Genomic DNA, 12938 nt, shown 5'->3' with positions numbered 1-12938 from the left:
ACGTCCACACAAAAACCTGCATACAGACATTTATAGCAGCTTTATTCATAACTAACAAAACTTGGAAGCAACCAGTATGTCCTACATAGGTGAATGGATAAACCCTGATGCAACCAGACAATGGAATATTAATCAGCACTAAAAAGAAACAAGCTATCAAGACACAGAAAGACATGGAAGAAACCTGAATGCCTATTACTAAGTGAAAGAAGCCAAGCTGAAAAGGTTACATACTGTATGATTCCAACTATATGACATTCTGGAAAAGGCAAAACTTTTTATTGAATACAATAAAAAGATCAGTGGTTGCCAGAGATGGGGTGGGGAAAAGAGGTGAATAGGCAGACCACAGAAGATTTTTAGGGCAGTAAAAATACTCTGTATGATATTATAATGATGGATACATATCATTATACCTTAGTACAAACCCACAGAAGGTACAACACCAAGAGTGAACTCTAAGGTAAACTATGGACTTTGGGTGATTATGATGTGTCAATATAGGTCATCCTTAGTAAAATAATGTACCATTCTAGCAAGTGATGTTGATAATGCGGGAGGCTATGCATTTGGATAGACTGGGAATACATGGGAAATCTCTGTACCTCTCTCAATTTTAGTTTGTAAAACTGCTCTAAAGATAAAATCTAAAATAAAAAATGATCAAAAATTCCCAAATATGAAAGACATGATTTCCAGAATATAAAGATCAAGCATTAAAAGTAATGGATGAAAACGGATCCACAGCAAAGCACAACATTGTACAAGTTCAGACTGTGGTGACAAGAAGAGATGTTCATGCTTGAAAGAAAAAAAGAAAAAAACAGCTCACATGCAGTATCGATCAGGAATCAGAATGGCTTAATAAGTCTTCTCAACAGCAATTCTGAATGCTGGAAGAAAATGGGATTATTCTGAAGGAAAATAATATCTAACCTTGAATTCTATTCCCATCTAAAACCTAATAGTAAGGTTAAAAAATATATATATTGAAGGTCTATTTCCCATGCACTCTTTTTCTCAAGAAGCTACTAAAAGCCATACTTCACAAAAGAGGGAATAAACTTTGAAACAGAAGGACAGAGGATACAGAAAACAAAAAATCCAACACAGCAGAGAGGGGAAGGGCACCTCCAGGATGATGTGTGAGAGACATTCCAAACGGGCATCAGGCATAGAGAGCAACCTGGCCAAATGGAAGAGGTCAGAAGGCACTGAGAGAAATCTCTCTCAGAAGATAAAATGAATACATACCTGATGTGCCTGAATTTCTTGACAGATTACACAATCAGAGAGAATTTTGGAGAAGAATTAATTATAACAATATAGATTGCTAATAAGTGAAAACGATTTTAGATTATCTCTTGGGAATAAGAGAGACTGGGAAAAACTACAAGTGAACTCTTTGGAACGAAGGAAATGTTCTACATCTTAATAAGGCTGTGGATTATGTGGGTATATGCATTTGTCAAAACTGATCCATGTATTTCACTGTATGTAAATTACACCTCAGTTTTTTTTTTAAAGAACGATTATGAACACCAAGGAAAACAGAAAGTTGTGTAAGAAAACACAATCTAGTATCCTCCACAGCTTAGATATGAATGTCATTTGAATAATAACATGTACAATTAATTTTAATCTTAACAAAATTACAATACAATATAATACCACATTAAGAACCTGGAAGAGGTGTGTATGTGTGTAGCGGGGATGGGCTGGAGGTGGCAAAAGAAAGCTGAATCCTCACCTTCACAGAGAGGTATCAAAAGATAACTCCTAAAACATAAAAATCAAGAAATAACAATAGAAATATGTTATTGAAAGATGTGGAGGTAAGCATATGAAGAAAATCAGCTGAAAGAGGTGAAAATAGCTGCCTCTGAAGAAAAGTAAAATAAGATTGAAAAAGAGATGCTGTTTTTCATAACAAACCTTGTAGAACTGTTTTTCCCTTGAAATTTTTAGAATGTATGACATTCTAAAAAACAACTAAAATAAATTAGTAATTAAATAAAGGAAAAAATTAAGTACAATAACATGTAAATCTGCCTGACTGAATATAAAAGAAGTCTGACTCTACTTTCCAAACACAAAAAACTTGAATATCTGAAACAAATTATTTGTGACATAGCTCATAACCAATCAAGAAACCACTGTGTCATGCTGCTGCAACTGATCTCTAACAAACCTAAAATGCCACATGAGATCATAGAAATAAGATGTTTACACCTTATAATTACAGATCTGATCTTTGTCAAACTATCCAGCATACTTGCACACAAAAATGTGGCAACAAAAGCCCTCACTACACAGTGACAATGATCCAAACTGACACTCAACCTACAGTCTCTTGGCTGGTACTGACATCATACTGGTGCCACAATAGTAGCAATGACAAAGCCAATGGATGACTAAGCGAGAACCAAAATTTAAATTTTGAACCCGTTTAAAATATGGCTTTTGTAAATGGTAAAATTACAACATAAACTATTAAGATTCACAAAATGCATGAACCCTAATTCACCTGCATTATAAACTATGAAACAGTCAATTTTCATAAGGAGGGGAGGGAAAAAGTTTAAATTAAATGTTTTGAAAAGAGAGATGGAAAATTGCTTATAAAATTTACTAAAATACATTTTTTAAACATAATAAGATAACATTTACATGAGAAAACTTCCCTGAATTTCCCAAAAGGACACTACTTAAAAACCTAAAAGTAAATTTTGTCAATCATAAAATTTAAAAAGTCAGTATTAAGAAAATGTCAATATCTTTTAGAAATGCACAATGAAGAAGTGATGCCCAGTGTCTTCTTTAAAATACCTTAGAAAAACAAGCAAGAAGGAATAGATGAAGCACATGTGGCAAAATATAATAACTGTTGAAGTATAAGGTTCGTTATAACTATTCCATTCTTGTGTATGCTTCAAAATAATTTTTAAAATGCTCACATCCACATCTGGTCTTTTTAGCAAATCTTCCACTTTAGCAACATCTCCATTGGCAGCAGCCTTAACTAATTCTTCATTGAGGTCACCAGATTCTTGGGTTTCAAATAATTTCTTCAAGAGTTGGGAGAGTCTTTCTGTAAAGCATCAAATAAAGCTGCTAATATAGGAGGATCTCAAACCTTAACTACTAACAGACAAGCATTACCCATATGCCTATAATATATACTTTTCCTTTTTTATTATTTCTATCATTAATATTATTTTTGTACTATGCTACAGATATTACCCATGCACATTATAATTACTACCATATAAAGCTGCATTAAATTCGAGCCCACAGGTATTCCCAGTTTACTCCAATTCATGTACTTCAAGTTAACATTTCAGAAAAAGAAGAGCTACATACAAACTATAATTCAAGATTTAGGAGTCATACCAAAGATATTATAAATGAACACACTACAGTGGGAGTATCATAATGATACAAATTGTCTTTCAGGTCTTAAGTATATCATATGGACACTCAGAGCTCAATGTTAACAGATCTTAGACTAGATCAACAGATCAATGGTTATGATTCAAAAGCAATATAATCTCTATAATGTCTGGGGAAATATTTTAGGAACAAACCAATTTTCAGTTAAAAATGGATCTCTAAGGGTTAATAACATACTTCAAAGGTGCCAATTGATTGGTTTTGACTAAAACAAGGAAGAACCAGAGATGTGTTTACATAAACCCTTTCAATATGATTTTTTTTTCTAAATAGCATTTATCAGTAGCAAATCTACCCAGTTCTACTCCTTAACTCTTGGATCTACTTACTGGAAAGGAAAGAAGTCACAAAGTGGGGCAGAGGCCCAACACCTAGTCCACATTATTTGAGAAAAGGATATTAACCATCTTTCACTCTTTCAGTTTGTTAAAAGTCAGCCTACTGTGATGCCATCTAACCTCAAGGTAAAAATAACACCACATGATTTAAACTTCAAATACATTAGCAAATTACAGCAGGAAAGACAAGACAGAAGCAAAGAAGTAGAAAGCAGTACAAAATAAAACTGGAGGTCACCCAATGTTTTCCTTTACTTTCTTACTGTTCACAGTTATGGTTCTATCTTCTTTTCTGGATGACAACAATACACATACAGTAAGCTGTAATTTGCTGTTGAATGAAGTGAGTGTGTATATAAAGCGGGAGCATAAGAAGGAAAGATTTTGGGCATGAGTCTACCCAAGCATCCAGCATACTCACATCTCAACATAGCTTTCTACTCATTGTGGCATGTATATAACTCCTATTAAATGACAAGAGAAAAAGTATAGCTGATATGTAAAAATATCCAGAAAGAAAGCCATCGGCTAGCAATAATATTGGAAATAAAAAGAAAATGAAGTAGTCTAAGAAAGTGATGGTTCTTTAGCAGAAAACATAACTTCCGACTAGGAGTAAGAATGTTGAATTTCAGGTATCTCAGATTTGATGTGGAGAAGCCCTTGATACATCCAAGAAAAAGCACATATTTATGGAATTTTTCCAGGGCATACCTCAGCCAGAACAAAGATTGTTCATCATATGAAAAAAGCAGAAAAAAATAAAAAACCTTTAGCGAAAGTTTAAAAGGTAGTTAATATTCAAGTGAGGTTATGTGATCTAGGAGAAAATCAAGAACACATACGACATTATCTGTATACAAGAATTGGGGAATTGGGAAAGGTTCTAATGTAAACCATATTACTTTTAGAGAAACATGAAACAAAACATACCACCAGATGCATTGCTAATGGCTGATCCTGCAGATGCCACCTTGGAAACTGCTGCTGGATTATACGTCCAAGATGTTCCACAGACTTCCACCTTTAAATCACTGTCTGAATAAATTTGTTGTACTCGGCCAACTTTACCTAAAGTCTTAAAAAAAATTAGATTCATGTTTCAAGTCTGAAGTATATACCGTAAAAATCAACCACCAGTTTTTACATATTTAAAGTACTAATTTTACTTCACTCCTAATAAAAAAAACCTTTAAAGGATAATCATATTCAAATGGGTTGTTTATTAGTGACAAACTTTAAAGAGTATCTTTAAAAAATATTTTAATAAAACTACATTTCCACAATAATATAAAACAATCATGACAATCTATTTTATTCATAAAAGTTCACAAAATCTTGGTTTCTGATATTCAATCCTTTCTTTTGTAAATTTATTTTGTAAATTTATTGATTGATTGATTGTTGGCTGCGTTGGGTCTTCACTGCTGCGCACGGGCTTTCTCTAGTTGCAGCAAGCAGGGGCTACTAGAGCACAGACAGGCTCAGTAGTTGTGGCACATGGGCTTAGCTGCTCCACGCACGTGGGATCTTGTGTCCCCCACATTGGCAGGCAGATTCTTAACCACTGAACCACCAGGGAAGTCCCCAATCCTTTTTTAACCTCATAAGATACTTCTTGAGAACTTGTAACGCAAGTGGTCCAAAACCACCATCAATCTAGCCTAAAAAAAGAAAATCTGATTTCTAAAAAAAGCAATTTAAACCAAAAAGGGCTCAAAGCTTACATCTATGTTTAAATCCTTTTTGGAATCAAGCCTGATTTCAAAACAGAAGTATGTAGAAGTAACATGCTTATTAAATATATGGAGTAAGAAGAGCAATTAGGTACGGAACACAACCAGAAGCAGCAGCCCTCACGTGGTAGGTACTGTTCTAAGAGCTTTATACGTACTGACTCACCTAATACATAAAATCCTGAAAGCTATGTAATCTTATTAGCCCCATTTCAAACTCAGGTCCAAAACCCATTCTCTTATGCACAACAGAATAGCCAATAACAACACTAGAAAACTGGTGATACTGATAATATCTATTTCCTAACACAGAGGAGACTGCCCTTAAACTTGTTTTCTATTTTGACCTCTCCACAGCATCTGACTCCAACTCTTGAAAATATTCCCTTGATTTCTGGATGACAGCCTAATCTTTCTGCCTGTTCCTTCCCTTTTTCCACTCACTGGCTCCTTTTCCTTCTTCAGATTCCTAAGTCTGTTCATTCTCCCAAACTTTATTCCTTGTTTTTTACTCTACTTTCTTGGAAATGTAATCCACTTGACAACTATCGTCTTACTTCCAAAGACTTCAAAATATACTACTCCAGCCCTGTTTACCCCTCTCCTCGCCCCAAAACACACACTAATTTTAACTTCTCATTAGACATTTTCACCTGGGATTTTCCACCATCATCTCAAACTCTTTGAGGCTGCATTCTTTTTTTTTTTTCCCTCCTTAACTGTTCTTTACGGAAAATCTCAAACACACAAAAATAGACAATTGTATATTGAATCCTCATGTACCCATCAACCAGTTTTAACAATTGTCAGCTCATGGCCAATCTTGTTTTCCCTATCCATTCTCCCCTCCTGTATTATTTTGTCATGTAAACTCTTTTTTTTAATATAACTTCAATACTATTATCAACCTATCCCAAATTATCAATAACTATAATAAAATAAACTACTAGTCAGTGTTCAAATTTCTGATTGCCTCACAAATGACAATATTTTTTAGTTTGTTTAAATCAAGTTCCTAACGAAACCTACACATTTTTTTTCTTTGCAAATTACTTGTTGAAGAAACAGGGTTATTTGTCTTATAAAGATTCATCCAATCCTAATTTTACTAATTGGTGCAGTTTAATAGATTCATCTGTCTTAGTATTTGGTGAGAAACCCTTCAAATTGGCTGCCAGATCGTTTTAACATACCTAGAAATCTTTGATAGCTTCCTTGCTATCTGGTATGAGGCTCATCTTGTTCACTTCCTGCCAAAGAACTAGAATTAGCCATTTCTCCAAAGAGCCGTGATTCTTCACAGATGGAAAGGCTATTTCGAGACCATAATCTAGGCACTAAGGTTGGTTATTGTTACAGGAATGGTCACTGTTTCCACGTCTTTTCATGGACAGAGCTAGGAAACGGAGGGGGGCGCAGTGTGTTTTAAAACAAAGATAAAATAAATCGTGAGTTTAAACACTCTTCCAATTCAAATTCCAGACTACAGGGTCTTTACTTAACCTCTTCTATACTACCTCTGCGTCTCCTTTTTACCTCTCTGATAATTCTGGTCCTCAGAGTCACTGGGAATAACAGTATTAGAATTATCATATAACTGCTCATTTGGAAATCACTTGGAATTTCCTCTCTGTATGATTATGCCAACAGGAAACACACTTAGGTTCATTTGTTTCATTTTCTTCTCCACTTTGGGGAGTTTCCTTTTTGAACTTAATTTTGTTTTTTCTAATTGTATAAAATACATGTGATTTCAAATCAAATCTATAAAATAAGACATATTCAAAGATGTTTCCCTTCTACCTTTGTCCCCCATATCATATTACCTTGCTATACATGAAAACTTTTTTTTTTTTACATGAAAACTTTTTTTTAACTTTATGGTTAATCCTTCCATTGTTTGCTTTTTTAAATATAAAGTTTATATTAAACTTTATATAGTCCCAATTAATAACTAAAATGCAATCAAACAGCTCATTAAACTTATCATATCCTCTCTGCATTCCCAGCCCATTTTCTGACAGTCATACTTTATCTTGTTAGAGCATATAACCATTATAAACTCTACCGTTTCCTTTATAACTATCATTTAATCTTAGTTCAATAAATAAATATTTATTTAATGATCACTACCAGTCCTTCAGTTGACATTTCTTCAGTCATTTTGGTTGTCTAAAACTAATTCTCTAATAGATTACTCAGAAAAGGCTCATGGGGACTCAATTCTCTGGATTCTTACATTTCACAGCAGTCTACAGCCTTTACAGTACTTGAAAGTCGGTTTGGTTATATATAAAATCCTTAGCTTACGTTTTCTTTCCTTGAGCACCTTAAATAAATGTTATTTCATTGTTTTCTGGCATAAAACATTGAGATCACATTTTTTTCTTAACAACAATCTGATTTTCTTTCCTTTGTAAGTAACTTGGTCTTTTTTCTTTTTTCCTTTACCCAAAGAAATTTTTCTTTTCTTGAAGATTCTATTATTTTACCAGAATATGGCTCTGTGTTTGGTGTTCTGGGTTAGTTTTCCCAGGTATGCAACATGCCCTTTTAATATTTAATTTCAAATCTTTCAATTTCAGGTAAACTTTCCTGGAATTACAAATTTTAGCATTTGTTATATTCCATTACTTTGGTTACTGTTTTTTCCTTTTTGCAAGGATTCCCTAATACACATATATTAGATATTCTATATTTGTCACTTTCTCTCAAATACATTTTATCTTTTTGATTTTAAAATTTTTCCTCCTTTTTACCTTCTGTTTCTCTTAAGGCATTATCTGTTGTATTTATTTGCTCTATGTTGCTTCTAACTTATTTCATTTCTGAAATGAATTTTTAAAAATTCTTTCCTAAGTTCTACCTCATTTCTAATTATGACTTATTTCATCCTTCCATGTCTTTTATCATCTTCTTAATTTTTTAGCTCATTTTGAATTATTAGATTTTAGTTTTCTGTGCATATCTTTCTGATGTACTTTCATCTGTCTGTGGAGAAGTTATTCTATTCCTTATTCTCCTTTTTCAATAATAACAGTGCATAGGGATTCGACCATGATCCCTTCCAACTTTTGCCTGGATTTACTCTTTCCTTTGTGCCTACTGTCTCCACCCTACTCAATCTGGCTTCTATTCCCAGCATTTTCTCCTCAATGGAGGGCTCTGCCCTGGAAGGGAGATTTGGCTGGTTGGTTTGGAGAGTTTATAGCCCCAGCCTACTCCAGTCCCTTCAGACTTTAGCATGGACTTATTGCTCTCACCCCAAACTGGAGTCTACAAGAGCCCTCCCAGGTTCGGCTGTTGTTATCACATTAATCTACCACACTAACCAATGAATACTCATTAGCTATTCTGGAGTTTCCCCCTTCTCAGGTCCACCTGATGCTCCATTAATTCTCTCTGCTGCCACACAGATGCAGACCCTGTAGCTGTCAATGGTTTATCTTTACTTGTTCACATTTTAAGATTCAAAAGACTATTCTATCACCTGGCTTTGTTACAGATGTTTGTAGCTTTTTCGGTTATGCTAACTAATCTAGTTGTTGACTGTTTTTATCATGAGGATTTGAGAAGATTCAAATCTACGTCGTCACTACTGGAACCCCAGTACTGCCCTCCAGAAATTACCTAGAGGTTTTGCTTATACAGCAGCTTAATATGGGAGACAGGCTTTGAAGTAATATAGATTTGGGTTCAAATTCCAGTTCATTATCTTAGTTCTGATTTCCTCATATTTAAAATAAGGATGTCATACCACCACCTACTTATAATATTCCTAAGACAAATAAAGCTTGTATGTTTATGTATATACGTGTAAACATATATATAGTATGTGCTGCATATGTATGTATACATCATTCAGCACAGTGCTCAGTATAACTGGGCACTCAACAGATGGAAGATGCTATAAGGTGTCACTGATAAGGGGAAAAAACAAAAACATCTTGACTATAAAATAATTTTAAATAGTATATACAGCTCCTATAAAATACGTCAAAAAATGACATTTTAAGTAACACCACACTATAGTGAGGCCTGAAGTATATTAATACATTTTTTTAACCAACTTTAATACCAAAAGCAAACAAAACAAAGAGGGATTATATAGAACTCAACTTTTTGGAGAAAAATAATGATTCTAAAATATAGTCCTGAAATACAACTATCACTTATTCATACCTAACTAAAGCAATAAAAAATGTCAGCACCATGTGCAAACTATGAAATGTCTTTGAATGAAAGCACCACAACAACAGAGATTTTTTTTTTCTGTTGTGTTCACTAGTACATCCCTGAAGACTAACAGGCACACTGCTTCTGCTAAAACATCTGCTGAAGGACTAAGGCAGGAAGGAGGAATGGACTGATGGAGGGACAGGACATCATGAAGGATAGGAAAGGGGGACTGGACAGGATAGGAGGGGGCAGAGGGCAAATGGGGCAGGAGTTGGGGCTGGACAGGAAGAGAAAAAGGTGTTGACCAGGACAGGAGACTGGACAACACACCAGGGTGGGCTGGATGTCATATGAAGGGGGTGGGAGGGGAGGTATACATGGGACAGGAAGGAGGGGCTTAAATGGGACGGGACTTGGGAAGACAGGATTTGGAACAGGATGAGACAGGAGCAGGGAGTGGGCAAAGTGGAGAGCTGAAGAGGAGGATATAGCAAGGTGGAAAGGAATGGGATACAGGGCAAGGCAGTAAGGGCAGTCGGCAGGATGGAACAGGTAGTACCTAAGGAAAGAGACAGGAGGACAGAAGCAAGGAAAAGATGGAGAAAGAGAAAGATGAATGAAAAGAGGGCAGGACAAACAAATTATTTTGTTACTGCTGAACATTTGATGAAAAATGTATTGAATGAAATGTATTGTATTGAAATAAAAAATTAAACTGTAGGGCTTCCCTGGTGGCGCAGTGGTTGAGAGTCCGCCTGCCGATGCAGGGGATGCGGGTTCGTGCCCCGGTCCGGGAGGATCCCACATGCCGCGGAGTGGCTGGGCCCGTGGGCCATGGCCGCTGGGCCTGCGCTTCCGGAGCCTGTGCTCCGCGGCGGGAGAGGCCGCAGCAGTGAGAGGCCCGCGTACAGCGAAAAAAAAAAAAAAAAAAAATTAAACTGTAGCTCTTTGGGAGCAAAGCTATCTCAGAAGGCACACGTTCTGAGCTGCTCTTGCAGTCTTAAGTTTTAGAGAGGCATGGCCCCAAGTGAGGAGAGCAGCGGTGGTCCAGCACTGCTAGTGACTGGATGAGCACGTCGCTCTAATTCCGGGGTGAAGTATCAGGAAGCCTCTTTGCCTTACGCCAACATTACATTCTCCACTAAAAGCTCTATCAAAAAATATTAACTATAGCTCTTCTTTGGACCTTCCCAGGCTAATCTAACTGAAATAATTTAGAAAATAAAAGGTATATATATGTTAAGCTGCCAATGAAGATTACAATTCTCAAAGGATTATGCTAATTTACTTTCTAAAAATCAAAGTTTTAAAAACTTTTAAAAACTACATAAACATGGTATATTTCCTAGTCCCAAATTATTTTATATGTACTTACTGGGAGCATAGCTTCAGCCCATTCTCCATGTCCTCTCTGTAGAAGTTTAATTCTTTCCAGGTCATAACAAACTTGTACAAGATCACCCACTTGGAACTGTGAGGGGCCTCCTTCTGCACCCTGAGCGGCATCCCCACTTCGGACAATGTTCGCTTTAGTGAGAACAGCAGGATTGAAGGTCCATCTAAAAATCAAAGCCAAAATTCAACATGGGTAACTTTACTTAATTTTAGCACAAATTCTTAGTTAACCATTACAGGGAAAAAAGCTTTATAACTCATCAAGAGTGTAAAGCAATCCTTTACAATTACATCCTGAATGATTTGTATTTCTTTTTATGATTTTATTATACAGATTTGGGAAAAGAGTTATCCATAATCTCACCACCCGAATATGATACACTTCTGTCTAGCACTTCTGTCTAGATTTATTTGCACTTGCATGTCTTATAAAATTGTTATTAAAAAAGTAACACACTCAAAAAAACAAGTAATACACACTCGTTAAAAATTAAAACATTTCATAAACATGTAAAGTAAAAGTGAAAGTTCCATTTCACACAAACACACCTGGATCACCATTCCCCACCCCACTAGACACCACAGTTAATACTCCATTGAGTAGCCCTGCAGATCTTCTATTAATATGCAGAGTGATGGTTATAAGAGAGTTGTTTTGTTTTCCATAAATGGGATCATAATATACGTATATATGTTATTCTGTGACTTCTTTTTTCTCAGAGGATGCATTTTGGAACATTTATTTTTCAATGTGACAGATATAGATCTATTTATTTTGATTTAATGGCTACAGAGTATTCCATAGCATCGATATACACAAATGTACTTAGCGATTCTCCTATTGACTATCATTTAAAGTAATTCCACATTTTCACTATTATTACGAACAATACTATAAAGAACATCACTGTATGTACAACTTTGTGCACATGGGGGTCAGTATTTCATTAGAGATTCTTAAAGGAACCACCTAATCAAAGTATATATTTGTTTACAATTCTGATAGAGCCAAACTGCTCTACAAAGAGTACACTATTTTCCCATACCATTGCAATCTCATGGATAAAAATATTATCTAGTTTTAAATTGCCATGTATGGGTATCTTACATCCTTGTAATCACTGTATCAAAACAAACTTGGACTCGGATTTCTTCCTTCCTATACATAAGCATTTTTCTATGCTGTTACCATCTGCACAACCACCATTTTATTGACTACTTAATATCCCATCGAAAAGTTGTACCACAGTGTATAACACATTTCTCCTAGTCCCATATGGTACTCCAAGGGAAAAAAGCTTCCCTAGTCAAATAAACTTTTACAATATGGCATATTATACCCTCCTTTCCTTATTATAATGGTCCTTAGCATATAAAAGGCTCTGAGAGGTCACAACACACAAAACCCTGCTTACTAAATTCCTATAACCATGTAAACTTTCTTTCTAAAACAACCACAAAGAGAAAGAAGTGCCTCTGATCAGTTAAGAATAAAACTCAAATACAAAAAGTTTTCTTTTCAGTCTTATGAGTCATGTGCCCTTTATTTACCTCACTCCCAAAGTTCCAAAATCTACCAAACCTGTATAGTGTCCGAACAGTAGTATTTACTCAAGTTGTTCCTTCTGCCTACAGCGCTTCCTTGCCCAGGTGAAAACCAAATCTTTCAACCTTACTTAATGTAATATGCTCGCTTAAGTTTTCTCGGATTTGCCCAGCTGAAATGACCACTCTTCTTCTGTACCTTCAGAATAGCCTGAATACTCACCTATCATAACTACTTAAAACATTTTAATACAGCTATTTCTGACTTTGTCTATCCAAATTAATAGAGAAA

The 12938-nt window shown here is 35.3% G+C and overlaps 1 protein-coding gene across 1 annotated transcript in view; it reads right to left on the bottom strand.

Annotated features, from left to right (window-relative positions):
* The window catches only part of MIB1 (MIB E3 ubiquitin protein ligase 1), a 114989-nt gene that overhangs the window by 66395 nt on the left and 35656 nt on the right, over window positions 1–12938 (bottom strand). The window contains exons 7-9 of the mRNA XM_060028778.1: window positions 11082–11265; window positions 4725–4869; window positions 2958–3091 (exon numbers count right to left, since the gene is read on the bottom strand). Of these exons, the coding sequence (XP_059884761.1) occupies window positions 2958–3091; window positions 4725–4869; window positions 11082–11265 (463 nt within the window). The remainder of the gene's footprint in view (window positions 1–2957; window positions 3092–4724; window positions 4870–11081; window positions 11266–12938) is intronic.

The sequence above is a fragment of the Delphinus delphis genome, chromosome 13 (genome assembly GCF_949987515.2).
Source record: "Delphinus delphis chromosome 13, mDelDel1.2, whole genome shotgun sequence".
NCBI lineage: Eukaryota > Metazoa > Chordata > Mammalia > Artiodactyla > Delphinidae > Delphinus > Delphinus delphis.
Note: the sequence above shows the minus strand (reverse complement) of the source record. Positions and strands in the feature narration are given on the sequence as shown.